This window comes from Lampetra fluviatilis, chromosome 12, assembly GCF_964198595.1.
Source record: "Lampetra fluviatilis chromosome 12, kcLamFluv1.1, whole genome shotgun sequence".
Classification (NCBI taxonomy): Eukaryota; Metazoa; Chordata; class Hyperoartia; order Petromyzontiformes; family Petromyzontidae; genus Lampetra; species Lampetra fluviatilis.
In genome coordinates this window covers 8,455,568-8,480,173 of record NC_136286.1, presented here as the reverse complement: position 1 = coordinate 8,480,173, position 24,606 = coordinate 8,455,568, and the positions used below count along the sequence as shown (strand labels likewise).

General features: G+C 44.4%; 1 protein-coding gene across 1 annotated transcript in view; it reads right to left on the bottom strand.

Moving 5' to 3' along the window:
* The window catches only part of LOC144935130 (rab11 family-interacting protein 2-like), a 32,251-nt gene extending 27,555 nt beyond the window's left edge, over positions 1-4,696 (bottom strand). The window contains exon 1 of the mRNA XM_078861568.1: positions 3,081-4,696. Within this exon, the coding sequence (XP_078717694.1) occupies positions 3,081-3,481 (401 nt within the window). The 5' untranslated portion in view covers positions 3,482-4,696. The remainder of the gene's footprint in view (positions 1-3,080) is intronic.
* Positions 4,697-24,606: the final 19,910 nt, after the last annotated feature.

The following is a 24,606-nucleotide window of genomic DNA, read 5'->3' as shown; positions in this document are numbered from 1 at the left end:
ACACAGTATCGGCTGAAATATTGACCAACTTGAATGTCACTTGAGTTGTCATTGATTTTTCGCTAACGAATCCCACAAGAAACTACCTTGCAGTTGGTTACGTTGACAGAAAGTCACGCACACAACGGAACAAACAGCTGAACCAGGTTAGCTGATGACTTGGGCATTTCGAAATCTGACCCTGATCTGCTCCCAGGACGCAACAATGCCTCGACATTCTGTAGGACACAGCAGCAGCAGCAGAATAACAGCTGCTGCACTGTACTGTAGGTGACCAAGTGTGGACCGTCATATAAAAACAAATCGTGGATACGTCATCGCACCGTTTTTCAATCACGCATGACTAGAGCGTAATAACCAAGGTCAAAACGTAATTTGCAGATGCAATATGAATTCCACACCACGGAAATAAGGGACACAAACTGATATCGTTTGGGTGGTAGGCAACGAATATTGTTGAATGTCATCGGTGTGTCATGTAATAATAATAACAATAATAATTATTATTCATCGTTATTTACCGAGGAAACCCTCGTTAAGTCTCAAGACTTGTTTGCAGGAGACACCTGTACTGGTATGTATGGCTAATTCCGAGAGAGAGTCTAACATGTGGGAGGAAACCCAGGTTCTCTGAGAATGCCCATCTCCTCGCACAGGAAGGGGATACATTCATCATTGCCATATGGTGGTCAATTCAGAGCCTAGCGGCTATGACACCGAGAGAAAGCCCGTGCAAGTGTTAAGAAGGCTCAAAACCCTGCTTTAGCTGACAAGCTCTGAAAACATCACGACGCATTCAGGGAGATGTGGTCGTATATATTGTTGGGCACATCCAAGGTGGACCTGTCAGAATACCAAGACACAAGGTTGTTAAGAGTTACCACCACGTGAATAGATATTAACATTAAAAATTCCAGCACGCAGCAAGACACTCCTGCAATTTCTATCCTAACCAATCCCCCACCCCACCCTACACCACCCCGACTGACCGCCAGCTCAATTACAAGGGAGATAAATGGCTGCACCACTGCCTTTCATAATGCTCCACTGTACGACGATGGGAACAAAGAAGCAATGTTCTGGGTGGGACCAGTTGACAATGATCATCATTATTATCACCGGTCATGATATATTCGCTGCTGGATGAAGGCCACGCCAAACCATAGTCATCTCTCGCTGTTGCGATCCTACGATCCATCTCGCGCCTGCACACAAGCCAATTTCATCGCTCCATCACTGCAGCGGATGTCCTCTCAAGGGATGTATCCCCCCTCCTTAGGCTGCCACTCTGCTCCTGGTCTCGTCCACGACCTCTGAGCAACGTGTCCTGCCTAGAGTCCACTTTTTGGTGTAATCGTCTGTGTGATCTCCAAAGCCAACCAAGCCTCCACAGCTCCTTTGCTTAAAGAATTCCCCCGTAGGGCTCCTAACAAAGCCGTTATCAGCAAAACATATTCACAAGCCCTGTTGTGTTTGGCCATGGATTAAAAAAAAGGCTTTGTTGTGATCTTGTTCTTCTCACAAGCTTTCGGGTTTAGGTAATAAACGTTGAGTTCTGGCTGAAGTGATGTTGCACACTGTACGGACATGATTTCAAGCACTATTTGCAGAAGGTAGCAGCCGTATGCAAGTGCTGTCGGTGGGTGCAGGCTTCATTTCTGTTTGTGAGCTGCTGATGACTGCAGATGCATTGCTGAGACGAGGGCATTTCACCGAGGCCCAGACAACGCAGAGCTCAAATGTGCTCACGACTGCTGAGCACTATGTTTTCCACTACTCTACTGTATGCAGTGCAGGCATAAGCACTAAACCCTCCACACACACACACTGTGTGTGTGGAGGGTTGTGTGTGCATGGTTATTCCCGTACTGTATTAGCCACTGTGGCTCCAAGGCTTGCATACAAAGTGTGGAGTCGCTGCAATGCAACGTTAACACGTGGGGCCCTTTGCCAATCCACTGCTCGATGAATGCCTGTCCCCACCCTGTGTTGATACTCGAATGGGGGGGGTGCGAGTGGGTTTTGTTACACCATACTGCAACCACGCTGGTTGCACTGTGCTATTCTAAATGTGAATGTACAGCAAATGTACTGTAGACTACTACAGTTATTGTACTGCTCTTGTGTGTGCACGTCATGACAGCATGCTAAGACTGAGAAAGCATGTTGGAGTATTGTGTAAAAGAACAGTATCTTAGTCTTGCCTGCAAACGCCATTTCTTTTTCACACACACCCACCCACTTGCATCGTAATAGGACATTTCAACAGCACGGTATAGTAATGAGACTACTTCAGTATTATGGTATGGAATATAGTAGGTTGCATATTATTACAGTACTGTACTATGTATCCCAAGTCCTGATATAATGGTGGAAATTGCACATTACTTGGACGGAAACCAGTACAGGATACCTACAGGACAATCACATAGAGTACACTACGGCACAGTATTGCCCGACAATACTCGATAACAGTCTAGATATATTCGAGTCTGAAGTTGACACGATAATAGTTAAAACGGTGTCCTTTAATAATCCAGGAAAACCTCACCGAGTCTCAGGACTTTGTTTTCAGGTGGGCTCTCCATTTTGATACTTGGACGTTTTAATTAATCCTCAAGCTCACTATGCTGTAAAATTCCGCCATACCACCTCAACCCAAACTCAACTCCAAACACAATCCCATCACCTATCCCACACCCAGCTTTCATCCAAAACCCAGCTCCTATCCCAGATTATATCCCAAATCCAGATTATATCCCAACTGTTATGCCAAACTCAACTTTTATCCCAATCCCAATTTCTATCTCAAACCCAACTTCTATCCCAAACCCAACTCCTATATCAACCCCAGCTTTTATCCCAATCCCAACTTCTATCTCAAACCCAACTCCTATCCCAAACCCAACTCCTATCCCAAACCCAACTCCTATCTCAAACCCAACTTCTATCCCAAACCCATCTCCTATCCCAAACCCATCTCCTATCCCAAACCCAACTTCTATCCCAAATCCATCTCCTATCCCAAACCCAGCTCCACCATCCAAACGTGTCTCTCCCAACCCCCACCCATAGCTCACTCGGGCTTGCGTCTGGACTTGTCGACGTAGAGTTCGGAGATCGACACGGACACCTGTCCCAGGAACTTGTCAGGACCCAGCAAGGAGCGGTGCATCACGGACACCACCACCACCACCACGCAGCTCTGCGACTCCTGGCGGTGACCTCCTCCTGCCGCTCCGTCTCCAACCAGGGCGTCTGGGGGCAACTCGAATGAGCACTCCTCCTTCCATTCGGGATTGGAGCTCTTCTCCAGCACGGACGTGGCATATCGCTCTCGGCCCAGCTCCATGACTGCGAAGGCATCGTTGGTTCCATTCTTGCCCTTTGCACGCAGGCCACGAGCCTGGAGCACGGTGATCTGCACGTGAGTGGGACACCACCTCTGAGCTGCCTGCTCCTCTAGAGATCCAGAAGACATCTTCCTCTTCTTCCCCTCTTGGCTTCTTCAATAGCAACACTATCCGGCGGTGTCTATGTATCTAGACAATAGCACTCAACAGTTTAGCTGAACGATGCTGTGTATTGATACTATAATTATCTTAGTATGCTCTTTATCTTGGTATTATAAGCACTTTATCTAAATAAGCGATGTACCTTTGATATGCTATGTTACCTATTGTCATATATTTTATAGGATTATTCTCAATAGGGTCTTCTTAACTGATTTCAAATATAGTAACAATTATCTTACAATAACCGCAGTACACTACTGATGTCCTCTTTAGTAATAAGTGGTGATGTTGTATAACCACTGTGTACCTAGACTGGACGTGGGTATTACATCAAAAATACTGAGTGTTAGGCACGGTGTGTTAATGTGCTGTATAAGACAAAACAATACATATTAAGCCACTTTCTTATCTCTGCTGTTGCCTTTCTGCCTTCGACCGAAATAATCTACATTAAAATACAGCCTTGGTATCTATTTGTGGCCATCCGTCACTACGCCTCGAACTGGCTTGTCTTCCTTCTCTTTATATCCTGCCCCTTTTTGTATTCACTCCTCTCTAATAATATTCCCTTCGTGTAATTAAAACAACAAGCACCGCAAACAGAGAGAGAGAGAGGTTCTGGCCACGACTAACAAACACTAAGTTCAATCCGGACGATCATCCTCCCCTTTCGTAGTCTTCCAGATCTTCCTTTGCACTCTTCCCTGTCCAAATTCCTCTCCGCTTAAAGACGCGTTCCGACCGCCCTCCGTATATCCCGAGCAGAACCCCAAAACGGACAGGAAATATTTCTGTTAAAAAAAAACAAGAATTACAGTTACAAAGCAGCAAACACGAGTTCGTTCTTAAACTCAGCATCGACGAGAGCGCGGGCACTGATGGAGACACGGGAGTTGATCACTGCGCTCCTGTATCTTGCGAAGAATCAGAATGTCGTCTTCATCTCTGCCCGTGCTGCTGTTGTTTCTGCTTCTCGCTGTCTCTCCAGGCCGCCGTGTTCGCACGTCAACGATAGCATCTGCCGATTGTGCGCAACACGCGCGCACACACGCGTGCATTCACACACTGGGTGGTGTCCGTGTGTGTGCGTCCGTGTGTGTCCGCCCGCTACTTTGCTACCGTCCCACACACAATGCTGTGTTTGTCCGGCTGCCGTAAGCATGTGTGTGTGTCTTGACATGCGCTGCCGACTTAAGGAATGGGGGTGGGAGGGTGGAAAGGGGGTGGTTGGGTTGGGTGGGTGGTGGTTGTTGGTGAGATGATTGCTTGCTTAGCTTACGAGTGGGACTACGGGATATCATGACTTGGGTAGGGGGGTGTGTGTGGGTGCTGTGCATGTTGTGTGTGTGGGGGGGGGTGTCGCAACTTGTTTGTACAGAAAGGGGACAATATAAATGATATAAATAATCCTGTTAACTTGACGTCACTGCCGGCGCCACTGCTCTTCATCTCTGGAGCCACGTGGGTCTCTTGGGACGTTGACCCCTCCCGTTGTTGCGCGGCCCCTTGCCGAATGGCCAAATGTAGAAAGAGGGAAGGGAAACACAGACGCGACGGGGGGGGGGCTTATGCCACACGAAAGCCACGCTATGCAAATCATAAAATAGAGAAGTATTTTTTTTATTTTGCTTATCCGTACAGCATCAGACAAATGCACGTGTTGTGCTTATTCATGGATGCATTCAGATGATATGGTTATTGTCAATAATTGATGTATTCCTAAAGTAATTTACATTTAAATAATATGATTAATACAAAACATTAGTATTAAATCTACATGACAGTATTATAGTTGTACTGGCAATATGAAAAGGAATACGTGCGATATTAAAACAATCATTTGTTACAAGATTGAGTTTATAATGTACTGTACCATGTCAACTGAATGGTCACAGTTAAATAATCGCATTTTGGCGATGCCCTTCATAGCTTTAAACAAGTGTCGGTAACGTTCCTAAATGTGTTTTTATAGATTTATCACCGTATGATATTGGCAATAAGTTATTTATCCAAAACGTGAATTTTGCTACAGGGTTAAATGTGTTATTTGGAACGTCAATTCAATAATTTTGGTATTATCAATGTCGCAAGAGCTAGGTAGTTATGAACCTCTTTGAAGATTATTTGCCAAACTGATGTCGATGAGACCGTATTAAACAATTATCGGGGAATATGTTTTTCATATTCCAAGGTTATTCCGTGTTATTTACTCGCAATGATGTGATAGATGCAATGACTGACCATGCCTTTCACGCCGAATTTCACTTGTTATGAGCTCATTCTATTTAATTTTGCAGCAGTTGGTGGTTGCCTTTTTTTATAAAAGAAAAATCAGTGTACCCTTGAAACTTGGACATAGCCGAGGAATTACTGCAGTGTGAATTAACAGAGGCTGCAGCGCGTGTACTGCCTACATATTTTAAGATACAGTCGGGCCGTATTTACCACAGTTTCTTACCCACACCTGGCATGGGGAATTTTGAAAATAAATGTCAGATGGCTGCAGGCTTTGAGCAAGTCTAGAGTAGCCTCCTGTGCGTGGGCTTTTCTCATGCACGTCACCGTTCTCGCCAAATGCTGGGAGCAGATGGGGGCCCTTTTGCCAGTAAATTACGGGAGGCTGTGAATTAGGTCTGTGGTAGATTAATATTTAAAAAAATTATAGGAAGATTATTCTTTTTAATTTCTTGGTAAAAAAAAGCAGCAAATTTTGGGACAAAAGCGATGTTTTCCCAAAAAGGAACGTTATTCAGCTGACTAGCATAACGGTCTGGCAGGGTGAGCAGTGCTCCTGCATGCCATTGCGTGAACGCATTTCACATTCGCATGTGGCATGGAATGGCTCTCTTGGCTCGCAGGCAGGAAAACGCTCATTAATTCAAGTGCATGTCCACTCGCGATCCCTCCGTACAGTATTTGTATGCACGAGGGTGCGGTTGTGCAAACCAGGTTGAATAATTAATTGTCCTCTATATAATATAACATCATTTATTTTATCCAGCAGGCAAATATTTTTTTTTTGTAATAATGGCGCTATAATTACGTGGCTTCTTGAAAATATAGAAATGTTTGAATAGGTTCTGCATCATTCTTCATTAGTCTAAATTATTTGCACCCGTTTCAGATTGTCTTGCCAGGATCTCGCTGATATGTGGGTAGCAAATTAGCCATAAATATTTGCAGGATATCCTTCACTGAACTGTCCTTTTTGGTATTTATTTCCCTCTGTCAAAGAAAGTACATGGAGGCATGGTAAGAGTGTTTAGTGCCCTGGGTTATGAACCTAAAAAGCTGAGTTTCATTCCATACCATCGCTAACATCAGTGACAAGTGATATCTGAACCTTCCTCTACCTTGTTCACGAATCAGCACAAACCAATTTGGAGAAGTATGGTCAATCAACCTCCGTGACTGACACATGGTGCAGAAATCTTCACCCAGCAGTGGATTGACAGAGAGATGTACATTATTCTTTGGTTCTTTCGGTTAAGTCACGTCTAAAGATAAAATAATAAATTTAATAATAGCATATTACGACGTTTCGATTGCAACACGAGCAATCATCATCAGACATAACATAAATAGCAACAAAAATCGAACTAGAAAACTTTAGACAGATTTTTGTTGCTATTTCTTTTATAAAATAAAAAAGTGATATTTTAAGAGGCTTCCTTTGTGTAATCATGCTTTTCAATTATAAAATAAGATTGGGCACTGAATTTACTCTTGTGCCATTTCGCAATCGCACAGGTACAGAAATTAGAGAAATGCAGGAAACTTTAAAAGGTGACCTTTTCATCAGTTACAGTCAATCCAATATTGATATATCGTGCGCTGAACACAGGAAGGTCTGCCCTAGCTGCAGGAAGCATCTGTTTCTCCTTTTAATAGTTGAAGTATTTCCCTCAAACAAATCAAACGGCCATTCCTAGATAATTGCCTTGTATACTATATGCCCAGTGGCATAGCATTGTTGGCACGGGCCCTGGTGCAATGAATAAAATGGGGCCCCGTGTCCAATATCCACCCTCTTCATGGCCTAGTCCATGGGTCCCAGTGCAGTCGCACTGCCTCCACACTCCACAGCTGTCTCACTGACTACGCCCTCTCAGTTAATTCTCTTCCTTTGATCTGAGGTCGTGTGCCTCCGAGCCATTTGCTGTATTCTTGTTTGCAGCAACAACGAAAAACGGACCACATCTATATTTTGTTGACGCTTGGAGCTACATGTAAATGTGGGGTGTTTTGGGTGACTTGAGGTAAAGGGCACAAATACCTCGAAAACAATGGTCCACGTTCAATTGAATCCGCGTGTCTATTGGCAGATCCATCCGCTATGACACTCGCAAGCGTAAATTCAACGAAAGCCCGGCGTGCGATTCCAAAAACGCTGACCCGAACATCGACCACGTCACATGGTACTGAGCCACTGTGAACTCCGAAAATTGAACCGAGACAAAGAAGATATCCACCACACCATTGACTAAAGCCATTTCCTGCCCCCCCCTCTCCGCCTCACCCGCCACCGGTCACAAACCACTTCATAACCATACTGGCGAGCACGGTGAAGCATACACAAACAATCCCCACGATCAAGGGGTCGGCAAACATAATAACAAGCTGAGGCACTTTTGTTGTTCGAATTGGGTAACCAAAAAAAGCCCACCTCAATATTTCAAAAGCGGCAATGACACGTGATTAATGTCACGCAGCAATCCCGAAAAGAGCAGCACGTGACCCCTACCCACGTGACGGACACGGTGTGCGTCGATTGGGAGGCCTTCAAGCAGCAGTTCATTGACAAAGTCATTAACATGATTTATTTCATGTACATTTTATTTATAAATTGTCGCACACACAAAAAAAAACACGTTGTCCATCGAAATATTGCACAGTATATCACTTTCAATGAGCATTCATTTAATTGCGGCGAAGTCAGGGAGAGGCATGGTGAAGTATGGACACTTAATCTCCCACACCCCCCCCCCCTCTGAAAACAGGAACTGCTCCGCGCAGCTCACTACCGCTTGCTCCAACATTCATACTCCCTCTTCATTCCCCTCTCATCTCTGACATCTTGGATTCGTGATTCCTTCTCCCCCTTCCTCTTGCCTGCACTCCTGTTAATTTGCTGCTGCTCATCTTGAGCTCTGTCCTCTTTTTCTGCGTTGCGGACTTCCATCCCAACATCCCCTTCTCTTTGCCGGTCATCTTGCCCCTGTCTGCCCTCATCTTGTCTCTTCCCTTTCCCGTTCATTCTTCATTTAATTTTATCCTTCACTCTACTCCCCGTCCAGTGCCACGGGTAAAAGGTTATTACTCTTACCGTATTATATTGTACATAGATCTCAGTTTCAGTTGATGGGTGGTACAACATCGAATTTATTTAAATGTACAGCTACCAACACATACTATAGATGACATAATATATTCGTGACACATCCATTCATTGCTTGGCAACGAAAGGATTCAAAATACAATCCCAATGCACAGTTTTCCCAAAAATAATCGCGCACTGTTTGGGCGCGGTCAGTTACATTCCAGAGCAAATTGTTTACAGTTTCGCTTAAGTGCAGGATTAGCCGTACTTAGACCGCGATGCATACAGCAACTCAGTGTGTAATATTTGTGGATTTAGTGAAAGTGGATAGATGGCAATTGTTCTCATGTTTTTTCCAGCTAGATATTGCCAAAAGAGAAGTACTGTTCATCAACAAAAAGTCCACTCTCAACAAAGACCGGCCAATAATTTGCCACAAACTTGCCGTTGTATTTTGATCCTGAGCTCTCGTATTTTCCACACATCTCAACTCTGCAGGACCTTACAGCTCCGTGCGTGCCACATCTCCCAAATTCTCCGTTTCCCTAACCCAGCTGCTGCTGAGATTGTCGTTCACACCTTGATCACATCCCGACTTAACTATGGCGACTCTCTCTTCAACGGCCTCTGAAAATTAGTAATCTTTAAACTCCAGATGATCCAATATACCACCGCTGCCAGACAACTGTAAATGAGACCACATCATACCACTCCCTCCAAATCAAATCCCGGATCAGTTTCAAGATTACATGCGCCTTCCTCAAGGTCTTTAACGTCCTCTTTCTACTCACCACTGCCTACGTCTTCTCTATCATCGATCTCCACTCGCAACCATGCGCTATCCTCTCCAGCAACCAAGCCCACGCCAAACCTTCGCTCAGAGGGGATTCCTTTTTTAAATCCTTTATATTAAGTTCACTTGCTTGCTTGCGCGCTTACGACCGTGCAAATCTTTCTGTCGTTTTTAACCCACTTCCCGTGATCCAATCGAGCTGACATTTTGCACATAGACTCGTTGTGCGTGACAATTTATTTTCGTGAAAATTTTTTTCCAAAATTTTCCACTTTTTAGGGTATTTTTTTTTCATATTTAATTTAAAATACCAATGTGATAAAAATGAAACTCTTACTCAAGAAAAACAGAAATGAATAAAATAAAACCGATGCCACGCATATAAAGGATTTATAGTGAAAAACTTTGTTTTTACGGGTTAATTTTTCTCCTCTGCTGCCCACGTGCTCTGGAACTCCTATCCCCGAGCCGTCTGCGCTGTCGAATCCCTGCCCATGTTGAAGTCCGGGGCTCAAAACATTCATTTATTTCCCTCTTTGGTTCTTTTCGGTTAAGTCACGTCTAAAAATAAAATAATAAATTAAAATAAAATAACATTACGACGTTTCGATTGCAACACAAGCAATCATCATCAGGCATAAAAGAAATAGCAACAAAAATCTAACTAGAAAAAAAAACTATAGACAGACATACAAGCAGACAGACATCACAACGGCACACAGAGAGAGGAGCAAGCTGACAACGCGGCACGGGCACGCAAACCTGAAAATTAGGAGGCAGGCACACGAAAATTAGATAACCTAGTAAAATATCGAAATGTGATGTAATACAACACAGAAAGTCTGTTAACACACAATTAACGCATAGCCTGGTTGATTACGTGTTTCAAAATTTGCTAAGTTAATTGTGTGTTAACAGACTTTCTGTGTTGTATTACATCACATTTCGATATTTTACTAGGTTATCTAATTTTCGTGTGCCTGCCTCCTAATTTTCAGGTTTGCGTGCCCGTGCCGCGTTGTCAGCTTGCTCCTCTCTCTGTGTGCCGTTGTGATGTCTGTCTGCTTGTATGTCTGTCTATAGTTTTTTTTTCTAGTTAGATTTTTGTTGCTATTTCTTTTATGCCTGATGATGATTGCTTGTGTTGCAATCGAAACGTCGTAATATGTTATTTTATTTTAATTTATTATTTTATTTTTAGACGTGACTTAACCGAAAAGAACCAAAGAATAATTCCTGCAGTCACGAAAGCTCCTAAATTAAGATTATTTCCCTCTGTCTATGATTGACTGTCGTTTTATATATATACATATTACGTCCACTGTTTCTGTACAGCAACTTGAGATGCAGTCGCATGTATACGCTTGGTAAATCCACATTGTATTCTACACTATCAATATTCATTAATTAATATTGATTCTTACACTAATGCTAAATGCATCAAATCATTACTCTCTGTCATCGGTTCAAATGATCCCTCCATCTACGAGAGACTCATTAAAATTACACAAGGGTTACAAAAATAAACGTCCATTCGTGATTCCAGTTTGTATCCTTGATTCCCAGCAATTCACTGAATCTTGAAGAGGGGGGTTGAAATGTACACCTCTGATATGTAGCCTGTCACTATGGAGCAAATGTGCGGTGAATTGCGTGCAAGTTTTCATGACCACACAGGATTTTTCGAAGCAAATCAAACACCGTTTAACACATTGCTGATAATGCGTTATCGGCTTCCTGATGCGTCGCCTCTGATTTGCTAAAGCAGAGTGGATGGCCCTTCCACTGGGCCACACTTGTAAACATTGAGACGGGTTAGCCACTGATTGCCCTGTATTGATTCTTTCTGCTAAATGCATTGATTAGTTGTGTTCATGGCTATAGTGGGTATACTATTTTAAGATGAAAAACAGTTGCATGTCAGGTTAATAGTGCAGTAAATGTCTTGTTCTATGAAAATGGCACGACCGTACGTACTGGCATATCCCTTGGAAGGTTTACACTACATGTCAGTGATGGAGGTTATTCTACCATGCTTCAACACTCAAGTCAGTGTGGGTTGTTGAATAAAGGCATGGGGGTGGAGACAGGACCATTTCAGATATCACTGGCTGCTGATGTTAGCCATGGCCAGGAGTTGAACTCATCAAGTTCACAGTGCAGTCCCGCTAACCACTGCCGCTTCTTTCCCCAGAGGCACAGCCCCAGAATAAAAGAACAGTAGCTGCTAAGTATAAATGTGATCATTAGGTCAATGCACTTGGGAAATTACTGACCAGCCATTGCTCATGACGTGTGATTAGCCTTGAATAGAACCTTAAAAAATACGCTCGGTAGTTCAATGTCTTAATTGCTCCCATGCCTAAACTTAATTAGCATATTATTTCTTGGTCTGTTATTGACCCGGTGAAGTCACTTCAATTACACATGTACACATCTACATTAACTGTGGAGCCCTTTTTGAATACACCGGTGGATGAGAGTTTCCCAATGCTGTGCGCATCAGTTTAACACGTAGGCTTTCGCGACCAATATCATCCATAAGAGGTTTTTGGGTTAGATCGCGTAAATATATAAATGTGTCGTTAAAACCCGCCACCACCCGACACAGCCAACTAGTAAGGGTTCCTATAGTAAGGTTTGTCACGTAAACAGAACGTGCCAATTCGTCACGAGTACAGCACACCGGTGTGTTGGAGAGCCAAGCCACAGCATTTACAAACTGAGTACGACGTTTCGCAAGTAATTACAACTAGCTTCATCAGGCGACAGCCAGATTTGTGGAGAAGTCTGTGCGCATCATCGGTTACCAGGCTGGGCAGTGAAGTTTGGTGAAGCCAGATAACATTTACATGAGAACACAGAAGTAGAGTACCAATGGGTTATTCTGCTGCCCTTCTGTGTTTTTGTGTTCACTGTGTAGCCCAACACCAGCCTATAACAATGGTCGCTGATCAATTAATCAGCCTTGCAAAAAAACATATATTTAAGTTTTAGATTTGAAGCTTTTGTGACTGCAAGGATTCATACTCTTAGGTCTTTTCGGTAAAGTCACGTAGGTAAAAAATAAAATAAAAATTAATAAAAGTAAAATAAAAAATCACGACGTTTCGGAGCAACACAAGCTTCCGTCTTCAGGTGGAACCGTCACAGCATGATTGCTGTATCAATTAATCGTGCTGTGACGGTTCCACCTGAAGACGGATGCTTGTGTTGCCTCCGAAACGTCGTGATTTTTTATTTTACTTTCATAAATTTTTATTTTATATTTTACCTACGTGACTTTACCGAAAAAACCTAAGAGTATTTCAGTTTTGCCTCTTTATTTTTAGCTGTACGAGAGGACGCAGCAAAGATGTTCGCAAAATAACACACGTGTGCCCCTGAGGCAAGATTGAATCTCGCCGAATGTAAAGAGCAGCAGAGCCCACCGGCACCCAGACCCCGCGGGGCTCGTCCTGCGGTACGAGTTGTCGGTGCCGAGTGACGGGCGCGATGTGTCACAGGGGCACGCAAATCGCTGCGCCGATCGGCACGCGTTGCTGTAGCCTACCAGGCTCGAGTCATCATCATGTTCCCGTAAACCAGATGGCCCCATCCTCTCCTGCTATTGACGCCCAAAGAACCAAAGCCAAGCGCGCTCCCCGTATTCCAACCCAGACCCTTACCTATACATACTCTTAAGTTTTTTCGGTGAAGTCACGTATGTAAAAAATAAAATTAAAAGTTAATAAAAGTAATAATGAAAATAAAATAATAAATCACGACGTTTCGGAGACAAGTCTCCGTCATCAGGTGGGACCGTGACAGCTGAAATTACTGCATCAATTAGCTGTTACGGTCCCACCTGATGACGGAGACTTGTGTTGCCTCCGCAACGTCGTGATTTATTATTTTATTTGATTTCCATTACTACTTTTATTAACTTTTAATTTTATTTTTTACATACGTGACTTTACCGAAAAACCCTAAGAGTATGAATCCTTGCAGTCACGAAAGCTTCAAATCTAGAACCTTACCAATACGTCCATGGTGCAGAACCTGCCAACCAGAAGGCCGGATCAGGCCTGCGATTTATTCCACACGGCCCACAGCTTCATACGACCCACGTCTTCGTTTCACAAGACCCCATTGAGTGTAATCCATGAGGCCCCATGACTATTGCATACGGCCCGCGATTTTACGTCATGTAGGCCTGCGGCCACGTAAGACCTCCCACTCCCACTTCTAAACGGCCCGTGAACGATAGTCACTGTCGACATCTTAGCGGTACGAATCGGGAATAAGAGGGGAATACATTTTTTTTCACCGAGTAACATTGTCTTTCTGATGTAGTTCACATTAGATAACGCTACGGTTTGTGGTAAAGTTTTTTTCCGCCGAAGGTAGAGTACAGCAATTGGAAGTTCTGTTCGGCCCTCTGAGGAAAAGGTTCTCAACTGCTGCCCGACACTGTGGCCGAGCGTGCCACCTTCGGAGGGCACTTCGTTTCTGGTCAGGAATCAAGGCAACATCGACGGAGTGACTATAGGGAAGAAATGCATTTAAAATGTGAAGGCGAAGTTTGATCTACATGTAGGTTACAGTAGGTTAGGCTATGTTTCATTAAAATGCAAAAGATAGATGTTCAATAAGGATGAAACATTTACCTGGCATGGAAAATCATAGTGGGCCTTGGATGACACTTTCCAGCATATTTTTTCTGAAGTTATGCTTTTAAAAATATATATTTTGAGAATGGTTTTGAAATTCTGTGAATACATTTATATTTTAATAGATAACTACTTGATACTTTACTATTTAATGTTCATGTCTTATGATGTATTGATATTCAGAAGTATTATTTATGAAGATGGAGCAATATAATCAGTTCTTGTGCAGGAGTTAGATGGACTGCTGCATCGCAAGACCATGAAAGATTGCGACGGCTTGAGAAGGCCTTCAGCATCGGATAAATAATGTCCGAGGATGATGCTGATAAACCTATACAAACCCTTCGGTCCAAATGGTATAAATTATCTTCTCACCGCAGATAACAGTTGCACTGGTCTGCACACACTGTAAATATAAAAAAGGATTAATTGATCTGGCAGTGATGTTCATAAGTTAGTATCAAAAAATGATACGTATCACTATATGTTTCTAATCGTCTGCTCACTGCAAAGTCATGGCGGTGGTGAACTTCAGTACTGCCCTACATACACTGTCACAAAGGCAGACTTGATCTGGGGGTCACGTTCAGTCCTTTGTAATGCAGACCAGGGAAAATGTTCAGGAATGTGCAAAGGCCAAGTCAGAAAAAGAGAGGGGAGGGAGAAACTCTCTTCACGGGAAACCATTTCCTGCCCCCTAAGAACACCAAGCGGTGAACATCTGGTTGTCGTAAAGTGAAACGTCCGAACAATGATATGCACCCACGGGGACTTTCCGGGTCACGATTAGGGACGGGTCCTATTGTTCCTTAAACAGTTTTCACTGAAATAAGTAAAAAAAATAAGGTAAAGGTGCGGCCCTACAATTTGCTTGCTCACGCCACTGCTGCCATAAGGGGATAGTGTGCCGAGTCTTCCACGCTGACCAGATGGCTTGCAAGTGGTGGAGGTACCCACACTTTACCCCACCAAAGCGATCTGCCAATCGATTGTGGTGTACCCATTTATACTGCTGCGTGCAGAGAGGCGGGAGGAATTTTTAGAAATGTGTACCGTTGTTTCAACTTCCACGCGGGGAGAAACTGAATCTCAACTAAACATTTTTATTTAATTTTAGCAGCTAAGGCCCACTGAGCTATAAAGCTCTTTTTCAGAAGTGACCTGGCCATAAGTGGTAGCTCGACGCAGCGGCTCATCATGTGGAAATGTGTAGCAGCCAAATACTCGAAACGCGTGTTCATTCTACATGTGGAGGGGAAAAACCGGAGGACCCAGAAAAATCCACGCGACCACGGAGAGAACATTCAAACTCCAAACATGCAGGCGTCAGGGTCGGGATCGAACCCTACGACTTCCCATATACCAGGCGAGGGAGTTAACATCTCGCCACCGATATCAAACCGCCAACCTCTGGATTGCAAGACGTGTACAGTGTGCTAACCATTACGTCAGGGCTGCATCCGCTGGGATAAAGTAAGTTGTTTTTTTTCTGGAATTTGCCAATGTGCAATGCACGTATTATTCCAGGACAAATCTGCAAAAAATTACAGAAATATACACATGAAGCCACAATTTTTTTTGCAGTTTTAATATAAATCTGGGTTTGTATGGGAATGCCAGATTTAATAAAACATTTTTTAGCATACATCCACAAATGAGAGTAATTCATGTTCCAATCTGCTCAGTAAAGGAGAAAATAACTAAATAAATATGATGTCATGAGATCAGGCAAAACGTGTTTCACAATATTGCTTCAGAATGCGAGCATTCATGCCATGATATCATTTAAATGCGAAGAAAACCTCCGACTTTACGGACAAAACGCTATCCTCTCGTATGCCTGTACTTATTAACGCTTCAAATAATGCGATTACTAACAGTTTCCTACATTTTCTGAATTGTGTTTTATTAAAAAAAAATGTTTTACTAATTACGGCCGTTATTTACCCAGGAATTATTCGCTGAGTCTTAAAGCCACCTTTTCATTAATGTTACTTCTGCTTTGGGATGTTTGGCCGTCTTCAGTCACGCGTGTGTGTTGTCACGTGCAATGAAGCTGGAGAGAGAACTCACCACGCATAGGAGCATGTTACAAGGATCCACACAGAGTCAACACATCCATTGCTTTGCTAGCATCTTGTGGCGACCTCGCAGTCCAGGCTTACAAAAGCTGCCATTTCTCAGGCACTCTCTCTTCGAAGTGTAATGCGAGCGCAAGCGGGGTTCGCTGCTGGCCTTTGGGCCAATCACATGGGCCGGGGTATTGGGGGGAGGAGCCAGTATGGGGGCGTATGTGAAGGTCCCCGCTCACCTCGGGTCCAATCGGAAGCGAGGTGAGTGGGGGCGGAACCTAGGGGCGGAGCCAGCAGGGCGCGATGGAGGGGCGAGATTTGGAAGGTTCGGAGGCACGTGGTGTGAGGGAGGAGACAGGGTCACGTGGTGAAGGGGATATAGGTGGGAGCCCGTAAGGGCTCCAGGTCAGTTGTTGGAGTGAAGAAGCGGGACCACGTTGGGTGGCCGGAGGGATTCCGCGCCATCAGCCACGTGGCTGCACGGGCTCAGCACACCGTCGGCCAGCGGTGTGCGGAGCGGGGGAGCTGGAAAGACTAACCGAAGAGCGCGTGCGGGGCGCGTCGCGAGGAACAGCTGGTCCGGTGTCGGGACCAGCGGGGTGCGGGTGTTGACCTAAATAAAGAGTGACGGAGACCAAGCAAAGCGTGGCGAAGTCCTTTATTACATAAGTATAGTACTAACCAGGCTCCAACCTGCGAAGTTTAACATGTCAAGATCAGACACATTTAGGGCAATTTGTCAATTCAGATACGGTACTGTATATTGCATATATTTATCTAATGATACAATGGCACGCTTACACCCAAAGTTGCTTAATGCGTGTTATAGTGTGCATCCAGGGGTGGGGAACATTTTTTCTGCCAAGGGCCATTTGGATATTTATAACATAATTCGCGGGCCATACAAAATTATCAACTTAAAATTAGCCTGTTATATGTGGTTAAACATTTAATTAACTCACCCCTAATGTGATGGCTGGAACTGCTTCTCTTTGGTGAGGCGTGTGATGTTAGCTGGTGTTGATGATGTTGCTACTCGCAACTGCTTGTCCAGGTTCGCTCCTAGATTTATTGAATTTCGAGTCCCGCCTGCGGTTGCCTTGGCAGGGCCACATCAAATGATTTTGCGGGCCTGCTACGGCCCGCGGGCCGGACGTTCCCCACCCCTGGTGTAAAGCAATAGCTTTGTGAGAACACAAACCAATGCAAGAATACAAAATTGAACATCATCAGCCATGATCATTCTACTGCTGGATGCAAGTTTCCTTAAGCCGTTGCCATCCCTCATGCTCCAGTGATATAACAATACACTGAAGCACCTGCATACAAGTAGATTCTTTATTTGCTGTTTCACTGAGGTGGACAGCCTCTTCGGTGAATTCCATCCTTTGCCTGCCGCTCCGTGATTATTCTCAATCACCGGTCATCATCCTTTCTAACGACGGATCCTTCCTGTGCACACTTACTTTCATTAACAGTCAAAAATACGTCTTTAACTGGAATGTGTTCTCTATCATATGATTACCTTTTTGTTTGTATATATCTATGTTGAAGTTATTTCGCACTGTACGTAGCCAGCCGTGCTCATCGGAGGTGTGGAGAAAGGATCACAAACTAAACACAAAAAGCAGTGCGAAATAAATTAGTTTACAATCTCTCACGATTCCACCGTAGCCTCGTCGGGCTTCAACAGATCAAGATACCTCGTGCGTTTCGATGGCCAAAAACACATGTTTGAAGTTTTTTTCATCACTTGGAGTACAGTACATTAATTGTTTTTCTTTGCATGAATTTAATTGCACATGCTCTACACTGTGCACATTCGAAATAAATTTAACACATTCCTGCGGAGGGAGATGGTGGGAACGTTGGGTTGCTCGGTCAATGGCCAGGGTCAACGGCGGCGTGGTGTATTCCGCAAATATGGCCGACTGTGAGGGCGGGCACAAGCCGGCGTGAGTAGGTTAAACGTTGAGTTTTATAAGGGCACCACGGGGTGACCAGCCTCTCCCCACCCAGCCCCACCCCTCCCACCCCCCACCCAGCCCCACTCTCCCCACCCAGCCCCTTCCCACCCTCCCCACCCAGCCCCACCCTCTCTACCCAGCCCCTCCTCACCCTCCCCTCCCCACCCAGCCCCTCCCTGCACGATGGACAGACGGATACAATAATCCCCTGTGGGCTGGTGTAACTAGGAGGTTCCTACCAGTACCAAACTTCTGGGAGGGTCAACCATGGCACATGGTGGATTGGCAGGCCCCTCCCTCTACTGACCACGCCCACTTTTACACGACCACACCCACTCATTCACTATCCCTGCCCACAACAGTGGCTTTCCTCATTCTAACGATGGGCTTACTGCTCCACAGTCCCCGCCTACTCCTTGGCCAGTCATGACCATTGTCCGTATTATGAATCGGAAATGAGGCCAAAAAGTGTGAAGCCGGGTAAAAATACAAATATTCTAAAGTGATTTTGACACACCACTATAGCCTCTCTGAAACGAGCGACTGTTCCAGCCAAACCAGGATGTTTGCTGACTTTAATTGGAAAAGCAGGACAATCAAACTGCCTCAAAAATGTATTGCGATGTGTGTACAGTCCGGTCCAAACACCTGCTGTAAACTGTTTAACTTTGTCCTCCTTTATTGGCCATAGAGGCCTGATGAAAGTGAAATCCCTTAAATGTGGTTTCTGTTGAGAATTCCTTTTTTGCACCGCTTATTGTAAAACAATGCGTGATTGAATAAAGCAGCTGTGTGGCTCAAGCTTCTGAAATCGCCCCACGTTGACACCAATGCCACAGCAGCAGCTGCCTGGCTTGTGTAGTAATATTTCCATCATCATCGTCATGATCAAAGACCGGTGATTGCAGAAATAGTTATTTTATTGGCTCTGCTGGCGGCTGTTATGTAGACAAGATTTGACGAAGTAAAATGTTGAGCAAGGCCATTGCTTAACTCGCACACGCAGCCGCATCTGCAGAGGACGAGAGATTAGCTAACATTCACGACTGGCGTTCCCTTGAAATTGAACACGTCACAAAATGCATGCTAGTATTCCGTGGAAGTCTCTGTAAAAAGGTTTGAAAAGGATTGCAGCAATGCTGCTTATTTTCCCAATCATGAAGTACTCCATACAGAAATCCCAAGAAGGTTTTGGAGCAAAGCAATTGTTTACAAACAGCTGTAGGTGCTTGTAATTAATAAAACGTGTCGACATGTCTGCCCAGCAGGAAAACAATTAATAATACACAATTTGCTATTAAATAGCATCTAAATACAACCAATAACATTACATCATATTAACTTCTTCACATGTTTAGATTTGTGCAAAGCAAATTTCACAAGCAACCTGTGCTTGAATCCTGACTATGGCTAACATCAATGGCAAGTGACATCTGAACCAGCTCTGACCTCCCCACCCTAACCTTCAACAACCCACACTTATCAGTGACCAGGTGGTAAAGTATGGTCAAACAACCCCCATCATCATCAACAGGGCATAATGAGACCTTCATCCAGCAGTGTCTTGACAATGGGCTGTAAATGATTGTCCATTACTGTATTGTGTCGCGTAGCAGCATAGCCAGCCCTATGTTGCTACGTGACCGATTCTATGTCACTACACAAGTGTAAACGAGTTCGAGCCTGGGTAATTCAGTTGTTACGGTGCGATATCAGTTCCCATTAAATTGTTCGGGAAAAGCCGAGTTGCCACCAGTCCAGAAAACTGGCATTTGTTTTCAGGTGGCAGGAATTGATTTGTGCCAATATCTAGCAGCTGTATTGAGTCAAATTTGATTACAAAATCCTTCATTGGTGTCATAGACCGAGAATGACTGAAAAACATATACCGGGCATGGTCTTTGGAAAAGGTAACCTCCGTGTACATGAGATGAAACAAATTAATTTTAAGGGCAGCGGTTATTGTTGTCGTTGCTGCTGCTAGAAAGGTTATTGGATTTCTCCGGTGCTGTTGAAACATCCGATGCGTCTTAATAACTGTGGGCAGCGTTTTTTTTTGTCTGTGTTTGTGGCAGTTGTTAGTTTTTATGTATTTGCTTCAGCTGTTGCAATCTTATTGTAACATTGGTTGGCTTTTAACGTTAATCAGCTGTTGCCTTTGTTTTTGGCGTTTTTTGTCGTTGCCGTATATTGTAAATTCTATTTTGTTGCTGCCTTTGGAGGTAGGCCATTGTAAAGAAAACTAGCGTTAGAATTTTCAACGATATTGTACTGTTTAGCATTCGCTTTGACAGCCACGTGACGGAATGCACCCGAGGTGACTTAATGAAAACACCACGTGTGTTAGGTGCTCGACTGATTGTCGTTCCATGGCATGGCCGTGAGATGTGGCGACGGCTTGTTGAGGGCTTCATACAGCAGTCCATGGAGCACTGCTGATTTCCATAGCATTTGCAGGATTTGTAGAGCCATGCGAGTATTCAAATTAATGGGTGCGATTCGGTGCGAATCTTCGTTTGTGTCGCGATATTATTCCCAGCAGGCATCGCGAGATTTTGCATCGCAGCACAGTGCCGGTTCTACTCAGGAGGAAGCACAGGAAGGCGGAAGCTACTGTACGGTAATCGGTCGGTTTCGCAATTCTGGGCGGGTGTTGTTGGCCACAGGCCACTGAACATTCGTGTTGGAGTTGCGTGTTGTGGTGCGGCCTTATCTTCTACAAAGTGGAACGAGGTGTGAGTGCTATGATGCCAAATTTGCTGCGTGAGTTTTCATTGCGCGGCGTCGTTTCGCCGACAGGCCACTTGTGTTTCGAATTAGATCGTGAGTTTGTCATCTGATCAAACGGTCACTTGCGTTTTCCATCGTTCAACGAGTGTCCAAATCAGACCCAAATTGACACCGTCATTGTGCTTCAGAGTGGTCCAGATGTATTGCGACCCCATGTTTAATTCCCTAAAATACATTCTGTAAAACTTCATATCTTTTTTTAAAGTAAGGTTTACTTAAAACAAAGATGAATACGCGAAGGGCAAATACTTGTTTTGGGTCAATTAATTGAGAGTCACAAGACATCTGGACCACGCTGTGTATGGCGTGGGTATGCAATCATCCTAAATTGCTGCTTGAATTTGAAAGTGGTGTAAGTACCATCGGGCCAACTGGCCACGTGGGTTATAAGTCACGGTATGAGTCATTTTACCTGGCCAAGCAGCCACAACAGGATATTACGCTTCGTCATAACACTGGGGTGCCACGGTGGTGAGATGTTAACTATCTCGCCTGGTATGCAAGAGGTTGTGAGTTCCAATCCTGACCTTAACAACTACAAATTTGGAGTTTGCATGTTCTCCCCGTGTTCTCCCCGTGTTCTCCCCGTGGTCGCGTCGATTATTTTTTTCAGGGTTTTTCGGTTTTTCCCTCCAAATTTAAAAACATGCGTTTGGCTGCTTATAAATTTCCACGTGATGGTAAGCCACTTCGTTGAGCTATCGTTTGTGGACACGTCGCTTTAGAAGAAGAGCTACATGGCTCAGTGGGCCTTGCCTGGTTAAATACAACACGAGTGTGCGCAATCAGGCCCATTATTCCATGGGACCGCAGCATCATTTAGTAGCACTGAAGGTGGGAAATATTTAGTGATGCACACGTTTTTGTATATGGCTAATTGAAATAGTGCATGTGATAATGAATAAACAAAATAATTGTTATGCTTAATTTTCATCGGTAATTTAAAAAATGTTGATGCAACTCAAGTGTTGCCATCTCCGGCGGTACCAACAAGTTAACCATTTGGTTTTGGGCTCTGGATTACATAGGGGGGGTGATGGGGGATGATGGGAGGGGGGTGATTGGGGGGGTGATTGGGGGGGGGGTGATGGGGGGTGTTGGGGGGGGTGATGGGGGGCGGGTGATTTGGGCGGGGTGATTTGGGGGGGGTGATGGGGGGGTGATTGGGGGGGTGATGGGGGGGGGGTGATGGGGGGCGGGTGATTTGGGCGGGGTGATTTGGGGGGGGGGTCATGGGGGGGGTCATGGAGGGGGTCATGAGCAATTGGTCTGCAATTGGGCCAATTACCCACTTGGGGTTTTCCACTGTGATGTCAGTGATTGAACCAGGCCATCTGACCACTTTGATTTTAAGTTATGGTGTGAGGATATCGGGCCAGCTGCGTTGTGCATTGCACACCGCTACCTGCTCTGATCCTTGCCGTTATTGTGCCTGCTCTTAATTGAGGCATGTAACGATATGCATCGATTTAAATTGTTTCTTACCCTCGCGATACACGTTTGGCATTGTACGTGTACGAAATGTATTATTTCCAATGTATGTAATTCATCTGCAAATTTAGGAGGGGTCAGTGTTACTACGAGGACAATGGAGTGAATAGAACCACGCATGGGATGGGGAAAAACCCCAATTTAAAAACGGTCAAAACAATACCAATATTAATGGACTCTGGGATCAAATTGCGACGCTGGGGGGAGGTCAAATTATATATTTGCAATGCAAAAAACAGTTGTGTGAAATGAATATCAAACTAAATATCTAAATGTTTCTATATTTAGCACGTATACAGGCAGCACCGTGTCGTCTATCGAACTCTTTAGTCCTCTGGTTGTGAGGCTCCAACCCAAGTCTCATCGGAACCAAAAGAGAGTGAAGTAAAGACTTGCGCTGCCATGATCGTCTGCCTGCTTTTAAACAACACTTTTTTTTTGACCAATTCCTTGCATCTGCAACTGACAACAACGGTTGTGGACGGCGGTATTTTGTTGTGTATGTCAGTAAACACTGCGGCGGTGTTTACACACAAAAAGAAGCCCTATCCAAAAAAGCAGAACTGTTTTACTAACGAGAAGTTAGAATTCCTTACTTGTGACGTTACGTGGCGGATACATCCCAACGCTTCTGGTAGATCCCAAAGCCCTGTGTAACAAAACCATGCAACCCAAACCAATGAATCAAGTGTTAATTGTATGTATGTTGAACTTCTTTCGCACCATACGTAGCGAACCGTGCTAATGTGCGGGGGAAGGACAACAAACTAAACTCAAAAAGCAGTTCAAAAGAAATGAGATTTCAATCGAGATTTAAAAGTGCATAACTCCAGCGGCTACCTGATACCAGAAGGAAGAGCATTCCAGACGGTTGCAGAATTGCATTTGAAAGCATGCGATGTAGTGGCCGTCTTTGTTCTGTGGTTAGTCAAAAGCCGCTGCGAGGATGACCGGAGTTTTCGTGATAGTTTATGATCCTTGACGAGATCAGTAAATTATTGTGGTTCAAGCTTGATGGGTTTGTGTAAACTATCGCTAGAATATCGAAATGTTGAAGTCCCATATGGCAGCTGTGCACATTTCTCATACGGTCTGTTGTGGTGGATTTAGAATAGCGTGTTAAAAAATGCATCCTTTCCGAGCGAAGATTCCCTCAACCCCAGGGGGGTGTGAGACGATCAAAAGGAATGCCGAGAGAGGCAGTCTGTGTGTTCCCCCGTGTCGCGATAGGATCAGATGGAACGTATCAACGGCCCAGTGCCCATTAGAAGGTGCATCTCAACGTGGATACGTTGGTTTACCAAATACAAATTATCGATTTCAATGACAATTTGCTAACCACTACGCTGCAGTTATACAGTACGGTGCATTTATGCACGTGTTTCTAAGGTGCCTTATTACCGGCGATTTAAAGCACAATTTTAATGCACAGAAGGAACAAAAAACTAAACAGTGCTTGTAGTGCCAAATGTTTCTTTTCGTAAGATTTTTTGGCGAAAATGTGCCGATTTATCTGCATAACTAATGAAGGGGGGGGATCTTGAAAACAATGCGTTTCGACTCGTTTTTCATGAGTGCCGTTGGCAGGCCACACATTTAAACACACCTGAGCATAATCCAATAAAAACTCAACACACCGTGTGTGTCAACCAGGTATAATAAGGCCCTTGCATTGATGAGAGTGACTGCGACGCGCTCAAATTATAAACGCCGTGTTCGTGTTGGGTCAAACAATTTCCCTCCAGCACCCGATTAGCGCGGCCAAGTTGCTTGCAGTGACGGATAACCATTGTTTGCGAACCGATCCAAAGTGGTAATTCTCATGTGGCCACGGGCATCCCGAGAGTAAGAATCGATTTTGATGCCGTGGATCGATGCGCCGCTACACGTCTATAGATCGTACAGTGCATGATGCTTTCCTGTTTTATTGTTTAATTCACCAGTGTTTAAATGGGTTCGCGTGAGACTCCAACCAGGAATTCACCCCCCCCCCCATTGCCCATTCC